At 46.4% G+C, this 22,007-nt stretch overlaps 1 protein-coding gene across 5 annotated transcripts in view; it reads right to left on the minus strand.

Annotated features, from left to right (window-relative positions):
• Nucleotides 1-22,007, minus strand: part of TBC1D8 (TBC1 domain family member 8) — a 143,160-nt gene that overhangs the window by 15,915 nt on the left and 105,238 nt on the right. For 4 of the 5 annotated variants that reach the window (XM_070475018.1, XM_070475029.1, XM_070475015.1 and 1 more), the window contains 9 exons: nt 20,761-20,911; nt 19,229-19,443; nt 18,502-18,619; nt 15,205-15,490; nt 14,179-14,308; nt 13,936-14,034; nt 12,615-12,683; nt 3,562-3,802; nt 3,024-3,089 (listed from right to left, as the gene is read on the minus strand). In XM_070475018.1, the coding sequence (XP_070331119.1) occupies nt 3,024-3,089; nt 3,562-3,802; nt 12,615-12,683; nt 13,936-14,034; nt 14,179-14,308; nt 15,205-15,490; nt 18,502-18,619; nt 19,229-19,443; nt 20,761-20,911 (1,375 nt within the window). Of the gene's footprint in view, nt 1-3,023; nt 3,090-3,561; nt 3,803-5,622; nt 5,970-12,614; nt 12,684-13,935; nt 14,035-14,178; nt 14,309-15,204; nt 15,491-18,501; nt 18,620-19,228; nt 19,444-20,760; nt 20,912-22,007 lie in introns of those variants that run through there. The other variant, XM_070475034.1, reaches the window with a different exon arrangement.

Here is a 22,007-nt window from a genome sequence, read left to right on the forward strand (position 1 = left end):
ATCAAAACCACAATGAGGTACCATTACACGCCAGTCAGGATGGCTGCTATCCAAAAGTCTCCAAGCAATAAATGCTGGAGAGGGTGTGGAGAAAAGGGAACCCTCTTACACTGTTGGTGGGAATGCAAACTAGTACAGCCACTATGGAAAACAGTGTGGAGATTTCTTAAAAAGCTGGAAATAGAACTGCCATATGACCCAGCAATCCCACTTCTGGGCATACACACCGAGGAAACCAGATCTGAAAGAGACACGTGCACCCCAATGTTCATCACAGCAATGTTTATAATAGCCAGGACATGGAAGCAACCTAGATGCCCATCAGCAGACAAATGGATGAGGAAGCTGTGGTACATATACACCATGGAATATTACTCAGCCATTAAAAAGAATTCATTTGAATCAGCACTAAAATAATTTAAAAAGAAAAGAATATTGAGTCAGCAATTGATGTCGAAGCTGAAGCGCCAATACTTTGGCAACCTGCTGGGAAGAGCCAATTCATTGGAAAAGACCCTGATGCTGGGAAAAATTGAGGGCAGGAGGAGAAGGGGACAACAGAGGATGAGATGGTTGGATGGCACCACTGACTCGAGGGACATGAGTCTGAGCAAACTCCAGGAGATAATGAAGAACAGGGAAGCCTGGCGTGCTGCAGTCCACAGGGTCACAAAGAATCGGACACGACTGAGTGACTCAACAACAACAACAAACAAAACCCCAGGACCAGACAATTTCACTAGTGAATTCTACCAACATTCAAGATTTAATACCTAATATTCTCAAACTCAAAAAAAAACTGAAGAGAGAATACTTCAAAAGTGGTTTTTAAAGGCCTGAATTACCCACATATCAAAACCAAACAAGGATACCATAAAAAAAAAAAGAAAATTATAGGCCCATATCCCTAATGAAAAGAGATGTAAAAACCCCAAAGTATGAGCATATCTAATTCAAACATATATTAAAAGGATTATATACCGTGATCAAGTGGGATTTATTACAACAATGTAAGGATGTATCAACATCCATCCATAAACCAACATGATCCAACCCACCACATTAACAAAATCAAGGATAAAAATTGTATGATTGTCTCAATAGATGCAGAAAAAGCATTTGACAAAATTCAGTATACATTTATGATAAAAATTTTCAAAGTGGTTATTTAGGAAATGTTCAGTTCAGTTGCTCAGTTGTGTCTGACTCTTTGTAACCCCATGGACTGCAGCACACCAGGCTTCCCTGTCCCTCACCAACTTCCAAGAGCTTACTCAAACTCATGTCCATTGAGTCAGTGATGCCATCCAACCATCTCATCCTCTGTAGTCCCCTTCTCCTCCTGCCTTCAGCATCAGGGTCTTTTCCAATGAGTCAGCTCTTCGTAGCAAGTGGCCAAAGTATTGGAGTTTCAGCTTCAGCATCAGTCCTTCCAGTGAACATTCAGGGTTGATTTCCTTTAGGATTGACTGGTTTGATCTCCTTGAAGTCCAAGGGACTCTCAAGAGTCTTCTCCAACACCACAGTTCAAAAGCATCAATTCTTTGGTGCTCAGCTTTCTTTCGAGTCCAACTTTCACATCCATACCTGACTACTGGAAAAACCAAAGCTTTGACTAGACGGGCCTTTGTTGGCAAAGTAATGTCTCTGCTTTTTAATATGCTGTCTAGGTTGGTCATAACTTTTCTTCCAAGAAGCATCTTTTAATTTCATGGCTGCAGTCACCATCTGCAGTGATTTTGGAAATGTACGTCAATGTAATAAAGGCCATATGACAAATACAGCTAACATCATACTCAATGGTGAAAAGCTAAAAGCCATTTCCTCTAAGATCAGGAACAAAACAAGGATGCCTACTTTTGCCCACTTTTATTCAACATATTACTGAAGTGTTTGCCAGACAACTGGGCAGGAACCAGAACTAAAAGGCACCCATAGTGGGAAGGAAGGAGTAAAACTGTCACCATCTACAGATGCAATGACGCCATATGTAGAAAATCTTAAGCGAAAGTGACAGTCGCTCAGTCATGTCCGACTCTCTGCAACCCCATAGACTATACAGTCCATGGAACTCTAGTGGGTAGCCTTTCCCTTCTCCAGGGGGTCTGCCCAACCCAGGGATCAAACCCAGGTCTCCCGTATTGCAGGTGGATTCTTTACCAGCTGAGCCACAAGGAAAGCAGATGACATGATACCATATGTAGAAAACCTTAAAGGTTCCACAAAAAAACTGGTATATATGAACTCAGTAAAGTTGCACACTTGCATACATACACACAACAGAATACTACTCAGCCAGAAAAAGGAAGAAAATCTTATCATTTGCAACAATATAGATGGACCTTGAGGGCATTATACTAAGCAAAATAAGTCAGAGAAAGACAAATATTATACAATTTCAGTCACATGTGCAATCTAAAAAATCAAACAAACAAATGAAACTCCTTGATACAGAGGTCAGATGGTTATCAGAGGAGAAAGCAATTGAGAGGTGGGCAAAACAGGTGAAGGAGGTCAATTTTATGGTGACAAATGGTAATGAGATTTACTGTGGTGATCACTTTCTAGTGTATACAAAGACTGAACTATTATGTTTTACACCTGAAACTAAATACAATATTATATACCAGTTTTCCCTCAATGGAAAAAAAAAGAAAGAAACAAAACAGTAAGCTACAATAATCATCTATTGAGGCAACCAGGGTTTGTTTTCCCCCCATCCCACAGGCTGGTGGTTCTCAAAGTGTGGTCCTCAGACCTAGTCAATCAGAATGGGTAGGCAAGGCATCCTGTGTTACAACAGGCTGCCCAAATGATTCTGATGCACCCTCGGGTTTGGGAACCCCTGCCACAGACCACACAATACGGTACATCAAACCTGTCATCAGCCACTCCAAAGTAGAAATGTCTACTGCCTCGTTTGAATACGTTTAAAAAGAGAAGAACCTCAAGGTCGTGCTCAAAGTTGGTCCAGGCCAAGGCACAACAGGCACAATTCTAATTTTCTACTTAGACTTTCTTACCTGGAGGGATATGCAGCCGATACAACAGTTTAATCTTCTCATTCATTTCTCCATTATACATAATATCTGCAAAATTAAAGGGGAGAGAGAGACTGAGCAGAGGCAAACGGGTCAAATCCAGGTGTCAGGGCACAGAGTCAGCGCAGAGAGGACACAGTGAGGCCGGTGTTTGTGACCTGACACTTCACCTCCCACCTCTCCAGACACAGTGTGTGTGAAAAGAAAATGGGAAAAGAGCCACAAGATAACCTTGGGAATCTCGTCTGGCCTTATAGCTTCGGAAAGATTTTAATTTTAGCTGCAAGAGTTAGAAACGTGGGTAGTGGGAGGGACAAATGAGGAGGCTAGGATTAACATACACACCACTATGTATAAAATAAACAACCAGCAAGGGCTTTTTAAAGTCCCACAATCACATTGGGCGAGTCACAGATCTATTTCATTGAGTGGATGTGCCTGCTTCACTATCCCTTTGTCTTGTGTTCACAGACACACATCCCGTATGAACTACCTGCAGAAAAGACCCACAAAGTCATACCGAGGCAGCTCACAAATGCTTTGAATTCGATAAGGTGGTCCATGTTTTCATCCAGAAGCCTGAAAGTCCTTTCGGCAAGGATTTCCGTGTGGGCCCCACAGGTCCACGGCGAGACGAGCTGGAATAGGCGTGCAAACTGCTGGGCGTCTATGCGGTACTGCTCTGCGTAGGGCCTGCTGGGGTCGTGGCGTGGGGCCATGGGCCGGGGCTGCTCCCAGTAGCAGCTCATCATGTGTTCTCTCTACCAGGAAGGAGAGGGGCCTGTAAGGGGCAGTGGCTCCCCAGGGAGGCCACACACGTGAAGGAAGGCCAAAGCCAATCAGGCCTTCTCTCCTCACTTGCTTTGCAAAATTATTAAGTAGTAAATAAGCAACATTAAAACACAAAAAATTAAAAAACTAACAGTTTCATCACTCCCAACAAGACATGTAAAAGTTTCCGCTTATTACCCTGTAGTCCTTGCCTACATGAATATGTAATTTTGACATTTTTAAAATTAAGGTTTCTTTTTTTCACTGTAATTAAATATACTTAATCAAATTTACCATTTTAATAATTTAAAAAATTATTTTTCTATTTTTTGGGTCATGTGGCATGTGGGATCTTAGTTCCCTGACCATGGATTTAACCCATGCCCCCTGCAGTGGAAGCACGGTGTCTTAATCACTGGGAAGAACCCACTTTTGCAATTTTGAAATGTACAGATCAGCTATCATCGTTTTAATGAAAGAAGTCGTACAATTTTTATTCTGATATTTTAGCTTAAAATCATATTATTCAAAAGTTAAAAACTACTAGATAAATCTACAGGCTACAGAAGAAATTAGCAATGCTGGTTACCTGTGGGGATGGAAGACAGGGGCAGGCACCCAGATCAAGAAGCAAGCCTTTTTACTACATGCTTTTTTTATGTTGTCTGAATTTTTAACCACATGACCATATTAACAAGTCAAAAATTTTAAATGAAGAAAACAAAAGGACCATTTGAAGTCTTGGACATAGACTGAAAACTAAAGCAATCAACACTGGCCCCATCACTGATCACTGAGGACCAGTTAGGCTCTTTAGAATGTATCTTTTACACCTGTGCTAAATCATCTCTGGGGACATTTTGGCTCACTGACTTGGAATCCTTTCACAACATCAGTGCCCTCTGCCCATAAGGATGGCAGAGAAACAAGTACAGATGCCCTAATATCCAAGTGCCTATGCTCAGATGGAGACCAAAATGCCATTTATAACTTTACTGCATATTACCAGCAGCCATGGTCCTCAACAAGCCTTTGCAGAACGATGAGAAGTACTGTAAAAACTTTTAAGTGTAAAATGAAGGTCTCGTAAATTCCCATTTCTCAAAACCCAAAACACACTGTGAATTTGCATGTATATCTTTGTCAGCCTGTCATGCTAGCTAGAGGCCCTCAGAATCCTATCCAGAAGAACACAGTTATATAAGTTAAAGACCAGTGCAACCAATTTACACAGAATCCTAGAAGCCAATACAAAAATCAGCAAAGCATATGAAGAGATGATACAAGAAAGTAGACTATTAACCAATAAACTTTACAAAAGGGTATGCAACCTCACTAACGAGTATGCAAATTTAAGTTAAAATGAAATGCGATTTTCTGGGACTTCCCTAGTGGTACAGTGGCTAAGATGCTGGTACTCCCAACACAGGGGGCTCAGGTTCAATCCCTGGTCAGGGAACCAGATCCCAAATATTGCAGCAAGAGTTCGCATGCCACAACTAAAGATCCCGCATGCCTCAATGAACACTGAAGATTCCACGTGCCGCAACTAAGACCCAGTGCAATCAAATAAATAAATATTTTTTAAAAACTGAAATGCAATTTTCTACAAGGCTAGCAAAATTTTTAAATATCCATAATATTAAATGATAGCTGAGTGTGAAACATTAGGAAATGAACACTTTTAGACATCATCAGTGGAACTGAAATTTGAAAGATCTAGAATACTTTAGCAACAGTGACTGAAATTTGGTTTGAGCACCCCTAAGGAACCCATCCTACAAAACCAGCAGCACAGGTGTCTGGAGAAAGGCTCGAGGATGCTCTGCACAGCACTGTTTAGAAGCAGAAAATGCTCTGCACAGCACTGTTTAGAAGCAGAAAATGCTCTGCACAGCACTGTTTAGAAGCAGAAGATGCTCTGCACAGCACTGTTTAGAAGCAGAAGAAACTGGAGACAAGATAGATGTCCCTCAGCAGGTGAAAGGTGACTAAAGTCTGGTTCAGCCCTACCATCAAATTCTGCTGTCACTAAAAAAGAATGAGAAAAGATCTGCAGATACTGACTTGAGAAGAATGTCCATGGTAAAAACTGCAGGGACTTCTCTGGAGATCCAGTGGTTAAGACTCCATGCTTCCAATGCATGCTTCCAATCCCTGGTCAGGGAAATAAGATTCCACATGCTACATGGTGTGGCCATAAAATTTTAGAAACTGCAGACCACTGTGTGTAGTACAATCTCATTTCTATGTGAAAAAAAAAGTAAGAGTGCATTGCTTGTGTGTGTGTCTACAGAGGGATACAGTAAAAAGGGAAAGAAACCAGGGATGAGATTCACCATATACTGTTAACAGTAACTACTGTACACAGTGGGACTATAGGCATGGACAGGATATGACCCTTTAAATTTTGCTTAGTTATTTTTCTTTTTAAATAGTGAGTGTAGGTATTACTCTATATATTATATATATATTTTATATATATAGTATATAAATATATTTTTATATATATATTTTGTATATTTTTGTTTCAGTTTGTGTTTTTAAATTAAGTTTCAAAAATAAAAGTATTAACCAGAACACAGAATCAGGCAAAATAATATTAAACAAGCCAAATGCTCTCCATGGCCTGATAATCCATAAGTGAATAAATTTAGCTGAACATTAACAACAGCCAGTGAATCTCATTCCTGATTTCCTTCCCTTTTTACTGTATCCCTCTGTGGACACACACACGAGCAATGCAAGTGTGAGACAGACAGCTAGCAGGAAGCTGCCCCATGGCACAGGGAGCCCAACTCAGCACCCTGTGATGACCAAGGGGGTGGGGGGAGGGGGCCGTGTGCACAGACAGCCGGTGCACACTGGTACACAGCGGCAACTAACACAGGGGTGGGGGGAGGGGGCCGTGTGCACACAGCCGGTGCACACTGGTACACAGCGGAAACTAACACAGGGGTGGGGGGAGGGGGCCGTGTGCACACACAGCCGGTGCACACTGGTACACAGCGGAAACTAACACAGGGGTGGGGGGAGGGGGCCGTGTGCACACACAGCCGGTGCACACTGGTACACAGCGGAAACTAACAGAGGGGTGGGGGGAGGGGGCCGTGTGCACACACAGCCGGTGCACACTGGTACACAGCGGAAACTAACACAGGGGTGGGGGGAGGGGGCCGTGTGCACACACAGCCGGTGCACACTGGTACACAGCGGAAACTAACACGGGTCGGGGGAGGGGGCCGTGTGCACAGACAGCCGGTGCACACTGGTACACAGCAGAAACTAACACACGGGTGGGGGGAGGGGGCCGTGTGCACACACAGCCGGTGCACACTGGTACACAGCGGAAACTAACACAGGGGTGGGGGGAGGGGGCCGTGTGCACAGACAGCCGGTGCACACTGGTACACAGCAGAAACTAACACAGGGGTGGGGGGAGGGGGCCGTGTGCACATAGCTGGTGCACACTGGTACACAGCGGAAACTAACAACATAAAACACACTCCAGTTCTTTTAAAAAGCACACTTCTGGAATATATTAACACAAGGCACTGTTTCAGGTCCTGGGTGTGTCCCAGAGTAGCCCCTGACACCAAGTGTATGTTATATTGTTTCCGTCTCACTTGGAGAGACAAGACTGATAAAACTGTCCTCAGTTTCAGAGAATAAGGGACAGATGCCACCAACATGACCTAAAACACTGCTTTATAAATCTGGATGGGCCTTGAGGGCATTATGGTAAGTGAAATAAGTCCGAGAAAGACAAATACTATATGATCTTGTAAGTGGAATCTAAAACAATATAACAAATCATTCCAGTCATACAGAAGGATCAGATTCATGGTTTTACCAGAGGCAGGAGCTGGGGGTGGGTTGTAGAATAAGATGGTGGGGGTCAAAAGGTACAGATTTTCAGTTAAAAGACAAATGAGTCCTGGGGATGTATGTATGCCATGATGACTATACTTAGCACTGCTGTATGGTATATTCAAAAGTTGTTAAGAGAGCAGGTCCTAAAATTTCTCATCACAAGAAAAAAACCATTTTTGCTGTTTTGGGGTTTTTTTTTTTTGTATCTATATGATTATACAGTGGAAGTGACAAACAGATTCAAGGAATCAGATCTGATACAGTGCCTGAAGAAATATGGACAGGCGTATTTTAACACTGTATAGGAGACAGTGATCAAAACCATCCCCAAGAAAAAGAATGCAAAAAGGCAAAATATCTGTCTGAGGAGGCGTTACAAATAGCTAGGAAAACAAAAGAAGTGAAAAGTAAAGGAGAAAAGGAAAGATATACCCATCTGAATGCAGAGTTCCAAAGAATAGTAAGCAGAGGTAAGAAAGTCTTCCTAAGTGAACAACGCAAAGAAATAGAAGCAAGCAATAGAATGGAAAAGACTAGAGATCTCCTCAAGAAAATTAGAAATACCAAGGGAGCATTTCAAAGATGGGCACAATAAAGGACAGAAATGATATGGACCTAACAGAAGCAGAAGATATTAAAAATAGGCAGTAAGAATATACAGAAGAACTATACAAAAAAGATCTTCATGACCCAGATAATTAGAATGGTGTGATCACTCACCTAGAGCCAGACATCCTGGAATGCAAAGTCAAGTAGGCCTTAGGAAGCATCACTATGAAAAAAGCTAGTAGAGGAGATGGAATTCCAGCTGAACTATTTCAAATCCTAAAAGATGATACTGTGAAAGTGCTGCACTCAATATGCCAGCAAATTTGGAAAACTCAGCAGTGGCCACAGGACTGGGAAAGGTCAGTTTTCATTCCAATGCCAGAGAAGGGCAATTCCAAAGAATGCTCAAACTACTGCACAACTGCACTCATCTCACACGCTAGCTAAGTAATGCTCAAAATTCTCCAAGGAAGGCTTCAACAATACATGAATTGAGAACTTCCAGATGGTCAAGCTGGATTTAGAAAAGGCAGAGGAACCAGAGATCAAACTGCCAACATCCACTGCATCATAGAAAAGGAAAGAGACTTTCAGGAAAGCATCTGCTTTTGCTTAACTGACTATGCCAAAGCCTTTCTTTGACTGTGTGGATCACAACAAATTGGGAAATTCTTAAAGAGATGGGAACATCAGACCACCTTTAGCTGCCTCTTGAGAAATCTGTATGCAGGTCAAAAAGCAACAGTTAGAACTGGACATGCAACAACAGACTTGTTCAAAATTGGGAAAGGAGTATGAGAAGGTTGTATATCGTCACCCTGCTTATTTAACTTACAAGCAGAGTACATCATGACAAATGCTGGGCTGGAAGAAGCACAAGCTGGAATCAAGATTGCTGGGAGAGTTATCAACAACCTCAGATATGCATATGACACCACCCTTATGGAAGAAAGCAAAGAGGAACTCTTGATGAAGGTGAAAAGAAGAGAGTGAAAAGTTGGCTTTAAACTCAACATTCAAAAACTAAGATCAGGGCATCCAGCCCCATCGCTTCATGACAAATAGACGAGCAAACAATGGAAACAGTGAGAGACTTTATTTTCTGGGCTCCAAAATCACTGCAGATGGTCAGTGCAGCCATGAAATTAAAAGACGCTTGCTTCTTGGAAGAAAAGCTATGACAAACTTAGACAGCATATTAAAAAGCAGAGATATTACTTTGCCAACAAAGGTCTGTATAGTTATAGCTATGGTTTTTCTAGTAGTCATGTATACATGTGAGAATTGGACCATAAAGAAGGTTGAGTGCCGAAGAATTGATGCTTTTAAACTGTGGTGTTGGAGAAGACTCTTGAGAGTCCCGTGGACTGCAAAGGAGATCAAACCAGTCAATCCTAAAGGAAATCAGTCCTGAATATTTATTGGAAGGACTGATGTTGAAGCTGAAGCTCCAATACTTTGGCCATCTGATGCAGAGAGCCGACTCACTAGAAAAGATCCTGATGCTGGGAAAGACTGAAGGCAGGAGGAGAAGGGAACAACAGAGATGGATGAGATGGTTGGATGGCATCACTGACTCAATGGACATGAGTTTGAGTAAGATTTGGCAGATGGTGAAGGACAGGGAAGTTTGGCGTGGCGTGGGGTTGCAAAGAGTTGGACACGACTGAGCAACTGAATAACAAATGACATGATGGATGTTAACCTACTGTGAATCATTTTGCAATATATGTAATTCACTATGCTGTACACACTCAGTGCTGTATGTAGGTCAATTATATCTCAATGAAACAAAGAAAAAAAAAGAATTGTATTCAGGCAAAAAAGAAAGATGGCTTTAAATTCAGAATAAAAATGGATTTCACTAAGTACACAGTGTTCATCTTTAATAGGAAAGAGTCTGTAAAAGAGACAGTCAGAGAAGACTGTTTGCTGTTAACACAGAGAACAGTCACACCTGTTCATCCCAGGCTTAGGAAAGGATGCAGTGAAGTTAAGGCACAGACTCTTTAATCCTTAATGAGAACCTATCACATATTTACTCAATGATATAAGGGTATCTCTGTGTGGCCCTTTTCCTGGGAAAATGAACCTCTGGTTCAAAAGACAAGAGACACATTCAAAATCCAGCTAGGGAACCTTATACCTTGCAATGACGCAGAGGGATGGGATGGGGAGGGAGGTGGGAGGGGGGTTCAGGATGGGGAACACATGTACACCCATGGCAGATTCATGTCAATGTATGGCAAAAACCACTACAGTACTGTAAAGTAATTAGCCTCCAATTAAAAACAAAAACACAAGCATTAAGATATACGAAGTCAGAATGGATGTATGTATATATATATGGTTGAGTTGCTCTGCTGTCCACCTGGAACTACAATATTGTTAATCAGCTATAAAAATAAAAAGTTAAAGAAAAGATTACTCCCTAATAAACATCCTGAACACCAAAAAAAACTAATTAATTAATTAAATATATGAGGTCAGACTACAAAAGCCAAGGAAATTCAGAGAAGGCCGGGAGCAAGAGCTGAGGTGGGGGGACAGTCTGAGGGTTGTTCTGCGGGCGTGAGGATGACCCTGGTGCATGCAGGAGGTGCCTCAGGCTGTAGCACAGAACGAGACACCATGCCTACGATGCTGTTTCACTGAGATTTCTTCTGGAAGTGTTATCTTGAAACTGGCATTGTATTCACAGTTAACATTTGCAGTTAGCCCTACACAAACGAAGGGACTGCAGAGCTAACAACAAATACGAAAATAAATTTCACCCACATCATTCACAGAAAAGATAGAAATAGGAAACAGGAAATAGCTGTCTGTCTTTTTTAAATACTCGTGTATGGAAGTTTAATGATATGGTTAGTACTTAATGCAGTTTATTTTCATGATGAATTTAAAGCAATCTTTAAAGTTATATAAATTCAGATGTCTGATGTGTCTTATTCTCCCAAATTGAGAACCGCCAGCCCTAAAGAAATTAGACTCTTCATGCTAAATATCACCTCGGTTTACCTGCTTTTGTGTTTCTAGTATTCCCTGTTTTAACTCCTTGACAAAGAGAGGTGGGGCATGGGATACCAAGTCACCTTTGACTCTGTGTTTTCTCTTCATGCAACAGAGAAAACTATAAAACTTGAAAACCAATGATGTTTACAGGAGTCCTCATCACACATCCTGCTGATGGGGGGTGAGGAGTGCCAGCAACTGACTGAGCCAGCCTCATGTGTCAGTGACCACAGCAGTGACACAACAGCTACATGAGGGTCAGACCAGCTCTGTGGCTCCACTCAGAAGGACCTACACGCCGCCTGGGACTATTTCAAGTACCCAGCAATTCAAGTTCAGAAGCACCGGGGGCTCAGAGTCCCCACCGGAAGAGCTGCAGTGCCCGGGCTCCTCTGGGTCTGCCGCTGCTCTGGCTGGCCTGCGCTCCACTCTGCTCGCCTTCACCGCAGAAGCAGTCAGGAGTGGGTCCACGGTCTGCCTCTTCCCCATGTCTATGGACTGTTTCGAGCAAGAAAATTTCTAGGAAGGCACTTGAAAATGGTCTTTGCAGGATGATGTAAGTAGCAAGAGCTGGGAATCCACCTAAATACCCAAATATTCAAAATACGGTGTACGGAATTAAGTATTGGGGCTTCCCGAGTGGCTCAGATGGTAAAGAAACTGCCTGTAATGGGGGAGACCCAGGTTTGATCCCTGGGTCCAGAAGATCCCCTGGAGAAGGTAATGGCCACCAACTATTAAGCATTACCAACAGGACAAGTTGTAAAATGATTTAAAAATAAGATCAAATGGCAACATGAAAAAGTGTTAACAATAGCATCAAGGAAAACAGAACATAAATAAGCATCCAAACCAGCCTCACAAACAGAAAAATATGTATACACGTCTTGTAGGTGGTGTTATGAGTAAAATGTACATGAGGTGATACAGGAAACTATATTCAATACCTTGTAATAACCTATAATGAAAAAAATACATATATGTGTATAACTGAATCACTGTGCTATACACCAGAATCAAAGACAATATTTTAAATCAACTATACTTCAATTAAAAAAAATAACAACAGGGAAAAAAAAAGGATACCAGGAGACAGTTTAGTAAGAATCACTGTTGTGTCTGCGGCTGACTGGGAACTGCTGCTGGGCAGTGAAGGCTGCGTCCCCATCACTGAGGGCCTCTCGGCCGAGCGCAGCAGCATTAATACCCGGGATCAGCAGGCGCCGTCCAGCCAGAGCTGCTGGCCGGGGCCGCCCCAGCCTCGTGGCCGCTCAGCAGGCCCACGCTGACCCTTCCCCACCGCAGGTGGACAGCCTTGGCTGCGGCCTGACTCAGGGTCTGTCACTTCCTCACCCCTCAGCCTCCTACCTTGAATAAATCGTAGAGTTCCTCCAGGTCTTCGGGAAGGATGGAGACCTCTGGGATAACGACCCGGAGCTCGAGGAAAGAAAAAACAGGCATGCAGTGAATTCTCTGCCTGCCCTGGAGGATCAGGGGGCAAGAGGGCGCATCCTGCTGGAGTGGACACCAGGTACCCAGATGACCCAGAGACGGCTTTCTGGCGACTTTCTCAGGGCTTCATCCTCAACCTTTCTCATTCACACATCCACAACTCAGGACAAGCGTTTAAGTACTTGCAAAGGATCAAACACTAGCAAGGCTAGAGCTCGGGTGGCAAGTTCTGCAGCATAACCACCAGCGCTATAGGCCTGGACTTCCCTTCCCTGGTGGTCCAGCGGTTAAGAGTCAGCCTGCCCGTGCTGGGGACGAAGGTTCGATCCCTGGTCTGGGAAAGTTCCCACAGGCCACAGAGCAGCTAAGCCCGCATGCCACAACTACTGAAGCCTGTGCACCCTAGAGCCTAAGCTCCACAACGAGAGAAGCCACCACAATGAGAAGTCCTTGAACCACAACTGGAGAGGAGCCCCCACTCACCACAGCTAGAGAAAAGCCCACGCAGCAATGCAGACCCAGCACAGCCAAAAATAAATGAATACATAAATGAAATTTTAAAAAAGATTATGTCTGCTCAGTCCTGTCCAACTCTTTGCAACCTCACAGACTGTAGCCTGCCAGGCTTCTCTGTCCATGGGGTTTTTCTGGCAAGAATAAATAAATATTGGAGTGGTTTGCCATTTCCTATGCCAGCAGTAATGGCCCCTAAAAAACAAACAAAAGAAAGACTGCAGGCCCTCGGCACTGGGCAACTTCTATATTGTCCATTATTTAACCCCACATGATGAGTGTTGTTATCCTCATTTTACAACCAGGGAACAAAGGCTCACAGTAGTTAATTTGCTCACAGTCTGTCTGACTCTAAAACTAAATCCAGGCTGCTTCTCCACTAGCTCACTGCTGTCAAGCTGTCATTATTTGCTCAGTTGTGTCTGATTCTTTGCGACCCCATGGACTGTAGCCCCACAGACTCCTCTATCCATGGGATTTCCCAGGCAAGAATACTGGAGGGGGTTGCCTTTTCCTTTTCCAGGGCATCTTCCTGACCCAGCTATCGAACCCAGGTCCCCTGGATTACAAGCAGAATCTTTACCATCTGAACCACTTAGTTGTTAATTTAATGCAAAAAAAAAAAAAAAAACCCTGCTCCTCTCCTGTCAGGGGCAGCAGGAGACCCAGTGCAGGTCAGCGCCTGGCCGCCGGGATCCACAGCCCGGAGGCGGCGTCTACTCACCACGTTCTGCTTCGTGGTGTCCTCGTGGCCCTGGAGGACTCGGATCCTGTGCCTGCAGCGCATGTGCTCGATCTGAGCCACAGACTGGTCCCCGAATTTCTGCAGGGGAGGGGGGAATCACTCGCTCAGAGTCCTCTCTGCATCCAGACAGCAAACAAGCAGCAGCCCCGAACACCTCCCTGGAAGTTCACCTCCCGAGAGACCTGGGGGTGGGGGCCAGTGGGCGGGATGGGGCCCAGGCACCTCGTAGGAGTCGCGGATCAGGTCTGCAATGTCGGTCACGGGACACGGCTCCTGGTCGTCAGAGAAGAAGGCGTGGTGGCTGCCAATCGGGGGTCCCGGGCTGTCCTCGTTCTTGACGTGGTCCAGAAACCTGGGCACATCAGACACCAGGAAAGCACAGGGTTACCATCCCTTCCCCCACCCTGGGCACCTCGCAGCCCCCACCACCTTCACAGGGGCCCCAGACGTGGGCAGCAACTCTCAAACCGGCTCCCCAGTCTCCAGTCACCATGAGGAAGGCCAGGCCACTACAGCCACACTCGTTCTAGAGAAAAGGAGAAATGAGCGTGCAGACAGACGTGGCGACCCTGGAACCACAGGAGGGTTTCCAAGGTCTCTGGCTTCCCTGGTGGCTGAGACGGCGAAGCAGCTGCCTGCAATGTGACAGACCCAGGTTTCAATCCTTGGGCTGGGAAGATCCCCTGGAGAAGGGAATGGTACCCACTCCAGTATTCTTGCCTGGAGAGTCCCATGGACAGAGGGGTCTGGCGGGCTACAGTCCATGGGGTCGCAAAGAGTCAGACACGACTAAGGGACTAACACTGTCACTTTTCTGACTTTCCAGTGATGTAAATACTGTGCGTCCACAGTATTCTGAACAGGAACTTGTCATTTATCAGCCAGCTCGACCTCAGTTCCACATGTCCTCGGGCCAGCAGGCTTTGCCTTCACTGCCACACACCAGCCCCTATATGCACAAAACATCCACATCCCCCAGCCGGCTTCCTGAGGCCCACGTTTCCACGTGCCCCCCTGCCCTCCTTCCGTTCAAGGTGACCGAAGGTCCATCTAGACTTAGGAGACTTGAGCCTGTTCAGAGAAAGACACCAGTACCCTCACCTTCCAGCCTCTTGGTGGAGAGGAGCGAGGGAAGGTGGACAGGACGACAAGGTTGCCAGAAGGCTTGGCCCCAGGGCCCACAAGGTGGCAGAGTGGAGGGGAGCCCCACAGTGCCCACCCAACCTGCCGCCTGGCTCCCTGCCTCACCTGCTGAGGACCATCAAGGCCTGGCTGTCATCCTTGCTGCCACACAGGTCCTCGGCAGTGGCCTCCAGCACAGCCAGTCCTAGCTGGAAGATGGCCTTGATGCCGTCGTAGAAGAAGCAGTCGACCACGTTCACGGCACTCTCCAGGGGCATGATGCTGAGGAAGAGCGTGAGGAACCAGGACAGGGAGATGGACGCCAGGGCCGAGAGGTCGTGCATGTGCTCCGCCAGCTCAGGGAGCTGCTCCTTGATGAGCTCCTCGAAGACGGACTGGTCCACCTGGGCCCCTGGGGAAGGAGCCACGGAGACTGGCTGGGGAGGGAGTCACTCCCTCTCAGATTAGAGCTGCTCTGAGATACACAGAACCCTGACACAGGACGGGAGCCCAGGAAAGGACTCACACTTGGTTCACGGACTTCTGATGTTTGGACCGACGTGATTCAATGGGGGAAGGACAGTATTTTCATCTGGCATTTTCAAACACAGTGCTCCTATCTACAACAGCTAGGACATGGAAGCAACCTAGATGTCCATCGAAGTATGAATGGATAAAGAAGCTGTGGTACATGTATACAGTGGAATATTACTCAGCCATGAAAAGGAACACATTTGAGTCAGTCCTAATGAGGTGGATGAGCCTAGAGTCTATTATACAGAGTAAGTCAGAAAGAGAAAAACAAATATTGTATATTAATGCATGTATGTAGAATTTAGAAAGATGGTACCGATGAGCCTGTCTGCAGGGCAGCAATGGAGACCCAGACACAGAGAACAGACTTGTGGACAGAGTTGGGGAAGGAGAGGAAGGCACGAACAGAGAGAGTAGCCCTGAAACATACACACTACCATATATAAACAGAGAGCGAGTGGGATTTGCTATATGACTCAGGGAGCCCAGCTGTGCTCTGTGACACCCTAGAGGAGTAGGATCGGGTGGGAGGCAGCAGGGAGGGTCAAGAGGGAAGGGACGTATGTATACCTATGGGTGATTCATGCTGATGTACGGCAGAAACCAACACATTATTGTAAATCCATTACCCTTCAATTATAAATAAATAAAATAAAACAGTGCTGAACCAAGTGCCCACCTACGTGGGCTGGGGGGGCGGGGGGAAGGACCCCTCTTCCTACTTCAAACCATTCAGAAAAATACATATGAAATGTGTCATGAATTTAGGTATAAAAGCTAATGCTAAAAAAACATCTAAAAGAAAATACAGGCAAAAGGCTAAAACTTCTTAGGACACAAAAGCATTAACCGTAGAAAAATTATGAATCGGATTTCATCAAAATTAAAGACTGGCATTCTTCAAAAGAGACTATTCATAAAATGAAAATGCAAGCTTCAAACTCAGAGAAAATATCTGTGGCAACTATTATCTGACAAAGATTTTGTAATCAAAATAAAAATAAAGAACTGATGCAACTTGATAATAAGAAATCAATAAATCTTTTTTTTAAAAAAAAAGCAAAAGATTTACACATTTCTAAAGTGACAAATGGCCAATAAGCACAGAAAAATAGGTGCAACATCATTAACAATGATTAGAGAAATGGAAATTAAAATCACCATGATACACTACTCTCACCCATCAGAATGGCTAAAATTAAAAAGACAGAAAATTCCAAGTATAAACAGATATGGAGCAAGTGGAACTCCCATGCATAGCTGGTGTGAGATAATGTGAATACGTTTTGTCCATTTTGGAAAAATGACAGTTTCTTATAAAGTTAAGCATACATCTAACTATGACCCAGGAATTCTACTCCTGGGTAAAGCCTAAGAAAAGTGTCAATATATATTCCAAAAAGACTTATACACAGATGTTCATTAGGACTTAGAAATTGGAAACTCCAATGACTGGGATGAAAGAATCATGGTGTGAACGTACCATGAAATAGCACGCAGCAATGAAAAGGAACTGCTGATGCACCAACAGTATCTTGAGTGAAGGAAGGCAGAACATTCTCTACTATTACATTTATTCCAAGCTCAAGAACAAGCCAAGTAAACCTGTGGTGACAGAAATCAGTACCAGGTGTTGTGCGTGGCAGGGAAGAGGAGGCAGGGAGCTTTGTGGGTTGTAGAAATGTTCCCTGTATTGGGGCGGTGGTCCCATTATCATGGAGGGTCCCCTGGTCACTGCTGACTACCATCTGTCCCATCACCCAGTGAGGGCTTGGACAGCAGGCCTCCCGGTGACCTCGAGGTTCTGGTTACTCCTTGCTGCTCTGTACAACATTAAATACCTCCCTTGATATGAAGGGAAGAGGGAAGCAAACCAATTAGCCACTCAAATACAGGAAGGGGGCCAGGGAAGACGGTCAAAGGCCACCTCCTCCCAGCCCTCCCGCCCTCCCTCCCAGTGCTCATAATACTCCCTCAGTTCTTAGACCTCAGTCTTCAAGCCTCTTCTTCCTGCCTTGTCCCTACATCCAGTCCTTTGCAAATTCCATCTCAAACTGGTTCTTCTGTTTCTGATCCCACGGCTGCCACTCTAAGTTTAGGCCATTTCCACCTCTCATCCTGGATTACTATCAGGTGTCCCTAAGAGTATCGCCCGGCCAGAGCAATTTCCGTGTCATTTTCTCCACGAGGAGGTAGCTGGGTCACAGAGAGGGTGCAAATTCAAATCTCAACCACACGAAGGTCAGCGGCGGGCATGCCTGGGCAGTGAGGGGTCATACACAGGTTTGCCCAGAGCCCGGGTGGTCACAAACGCCCTTTCTTATCATCAGCCTGGATGAGGGAGGAGTTCTCCTCCTCTGCCCTTTACGTCGGGCCCCACGGGTCTCCATTATTGCTCAGCTCCCTGCATCTCCTATCTGCGCAAACTCCCTGGAGACCAAGAAGGAGAGCTCCTCTCTTTCCAGGCCTCAGCCATCAGTGAAAAACCTCTTTGGTTTTCACTTTTCAACTTGCTTTTTGAACCTAGGAATTTTTCTTTCCTCAAGTTCAGCTATTCACACAAAATAATTTGTTCTTTATCCAAAATCTGTAAGAGGGGACTTCCCGGGGGTTAAGACTGTGCTCCCACTGCAGGAGGCATGGGTTTAATTCCTGGTCAGAGAACTAAGATACCGCACGCCACACAACGCAGCCAAAAAATAAAAATCTGTAAGAGTTTGTGGCAAAAAAGCAGCTGGGTTACCACATTCCACCCTTTTGCCAAAACTGTGCTGAGAGTTACATCAGTTAGTTTTGAAGATTCAAGAGTCAGATGGTGCTGGTGCAGGGACTAGCCGAGTCTCTTTATAACCACTCCGAGTGACAGAGGGGAAGGGAGGAGACAGTTACCAATGACTCGGTGGTTGAAGTAGTCAGGCAGCATCCGCTCACACACGGCCACCAGCAGCCAGAAGGCTTCCTCCTCCTTAGCGTACAGCAGCAGAACGGAGGTCAGGATGTTCATGGACTGCTCAGGGGATTCACAGGGGAGCGGACAGTTACTGACCAGGTCACATGCACCACAGAGACATTCACCAACACACAAGCCCGTGATCCACAGAAGTCCAGACCACACAGATGAGAGATGCAGTATACCCAGCCAATCAAGACTGAGCTGGAGTGACCACAGTTATCAACGTGGGCCTCACAAGACCCACTGGGCTGAATCATCAGCCACTACTTCGTCCCTGGCCCCAGGAAGTGATGCTGGGCTGGGCTGTGGAGCACGCCTTAGGCTCAGAACCCACCCCCACCAATCTCTATGTCTATGTTTAGATTTAAAAATAATCCTGATGACTTCTGTACGGTTCAGAGGTAGGACGTTCCACAGCGGCTTCATCAATGCCATCCTGCGGTGGAGGCTGGGAGGCCATGAAGGCCGAATGGCCTCCTGAGGACAGGGGCCAGCTCATGCCACGCTCTCCTGGGCACTGGCAACACCCCTCCCATATCATCAGCTGGTCGGCCTCCACGAGGCTGACTCCCTCACAGGGCAGTCGTTGGTACAGATGGCTAAAAACATGGCACCCGAGGCCTGGGTGGTTGGCCTGAGACGGCCCTGCAGCGCACAGCTCACCTGGCAGTACCCGATCTTGGGGTTCCTGTGGGCGTAGGCCGTCAGGACTCTCCGCAACGCCGCGATGCCCGTTTCGTTTTGGAAGGCGGGGTGCTCCGGCAAGGAGCGGTGCAGGTCCCGCTCTATCTCCTCCGTCACCAGGCAGCACTTTCCCATGGACTCCTCCACCAGGTTGCCGTAGTAACCGGGATGTGCGGCAAGGTCCGTGACGGCATCTGGTGATTTACAAGTAACATTTCAATGTTATGTGGCAGCCTGGATGGGAGGGGGGTTTGGGAGAGAATGGATACATGTGTATGCATGGCTTAGTCCTTTGCTGTTCACCTGAAACTCTCACAACACTGTTAGTCGGCTCTTCTCCAATATAAAATAAAAAGTTTTTTTTAAAAATAACATTTCAAGGGGGGCTGATTTCTGGGAAAGAGTCCACATGGGGAGGGGCCTGTCCTGCCGGAGCACTTCAGTGAGGTCTCACTATCTAAGCAACACAAAATAGTTAAGACCCCACACAACCAAAAGGAATTTCACTTCTGCTAAAAACAAAAAAGAAAGGAAAAATGAAATAATATAGCTTTTCTAAGAATAACCTTGCAGAGAGAGGGGGAGAAGAGCTCATACTAAAAATAGCTTTATACTAATATACTTTTAATCAGTTGTACTCCTCAGGAACAGATGCATGCATGTGGCCTATCTGCCACAACTCGAGAAAGCCCGTGTGGAGCAACCAAGACCCAGTGCAACCAAAGATAAAGTACAAACTAATTAAAAACAAAAAGCTATGGAGCACATGTTACAAGGAACAAACAAGGAGCCCCAGCCTCCGAAGGCTCCCAGAAGGGTCTCCGAGGAAGGTGGAGCCCTGGCCGCCACCCTCCCAGCACACCCTGGACCGTAGGGCCTCCCTTCCCACTGGCGGGGCCCCGATCCTTCACCCAGGGGCACCACACAGCTCACAGAAGACACGTCCAGAGACCGTGGCCCCAAGCTCAGCCCACCCACCGGCGAGCGTCAGATGGGAGACGCCCCAAAGCAGCAGAGGGAGAGTCCCAGAGCCAGTGAAGCAGGAGGAGGATGCGGGCAGGAGAGAAGCCCCCTCGGCTCCGTGTGCATCCCCCGCAGCAGGGGAACCAGGAGGAAGTGTCCCCAGAGGGAGCTACTGTAAAGCATCTGAAGATGTTTTCAGGTCTCTAGACACTGCACATCCAGGGGGTTCTGAACAGAATTCTGAGGACGATGAAGAGACTCATAAAATCACTGCTAAAGGGGAGGCGATCCCTCTGCCAGACCTCACGCTGACCGGGGACCCCAGAGCCCAGAGGCTGCAGCAGCCTGGCCCCAGTCCCCACAAGAAGGTCCCAAGGTCCCGGCCGGGCAAGTCACAGGCCGAGAGGACCCATCTGCACGTGCGCACACACGTGCACAAGCACACACGCACACACACTCCCCGGCCCCCCGCCCCCACAGGTCAGGGCCTCTGTCCTGTGTCTGCTCCAGAAATGAAAGTTGGGCCTGGAGACCCCAGAAACGCTCACCTGAGAAAAGAAGCCAGAGTCTGCCGCGCAGGGACTCGGGGATCCCCATGGCCACCAGCTTCCGGATCTTCTCTGTGCGGAACATGCACACTGTCCTGCCGTACTCCGCGAAGTGGTCGTTCCAGAGGCTCACCTTGATCTGTTCCCTGGACTGGAAGCGGAAACACGCTCGGCGTACGAAGAGGCACGGTCCACAGCCCACCAGAGGGCGCTCCCTCGGCTGAGAGAGCACCCACCTGTGCCAGGCAATTCGCTGGGCAGGCAGCTTTGAACGTCCACCAGCATGCGGGATGTCAAGGTCACTAGCCCTTCAGGAATTCAGAGCCCCGTGGGAGACCTGACCTGAATCAGATGCCATTTCCTTGGCAAAGCTGACAGTAAGAGTGTGCTCGTCTGATCTGCTGCTGCTGCTGCATCTGAACTACTAAGGGAACGCAAAGCTGATGGAGGGGGGGCGCGGCGGGGGCGGGTGAGCCCCTCAGGATGTCCACACCAAACCGACAGGTCAGCCCAGAGGGCAGAGGGGAGCCAGGGGCTCTCGTGATTTGCCGGGAACTTCCTGACAGCCAGAGGGAAAACTGCCAACTGGAAAAAAATGACTCCATTCTCAGCAGCAGAGATGAGAAAGAGACATGTCTCTAGGCAACAGGAAATCCTTTCAGACTATGAATTTTGAAAATCCTTTAGAATTCCTAGCTGGCAGGAATGTTTCCGTGCCTTTTAAACAAGAAGTTTATGTATGCTCTTAATTATCTGTATTCTCCAGTCATGGGAGAGGTGCACACATATAGTCAATATTCTTACTCGTTTAAACAATGGGCATTCAGTGAGCATCTCTGAACAGCACATCAGAAGGCTTCACTCTGAATAAATAAAGCTAACAATCCGTGATACACCAGCCATTAAGTGGCCAAGGGGCAGATATCCTGTTCACAGCCACCCTGGTACTGGCGGTGCCCACGCAGCGTGCCTCCAGCCAGGGCACCATCTCACAGCTCAGCTTCCTAGTCTATTTACCATTGCCCACAGAGTCTCCCTGTGGAGGAGAAAACAATCACAAGTGTAACCAAGGTATTTTCAGTTTAGTAAAAGTAGAAAACATCAAGGGGCCAAAAAACCAGCGCTGGACCTAGGAGTCCCGCTGACACCACTGGATAAAAGGAGACAGACTTGTTCTGCACGTGGAAACCCCACCAGGAGAGCACAGATAGATGCTCCCTGAAGGGCGGGTGGAATGTCACTGCCCC

This window comes from Odocoileus virginianus, chromosome 2 (genome assembly GCF_023699985.2).
Source record: "Odocoileus virginianus isolate 20LAN1187 ecotype Illinois chromosome 2, Ovbor_1.2, whole genome shotgun sequence".
Lineage (NCBI taxonomy): Eukaryota > Metazoa > Chordata > Mammalia > Artiodactyla > Cervidae > Odocoileus > Odocoileus virginianus.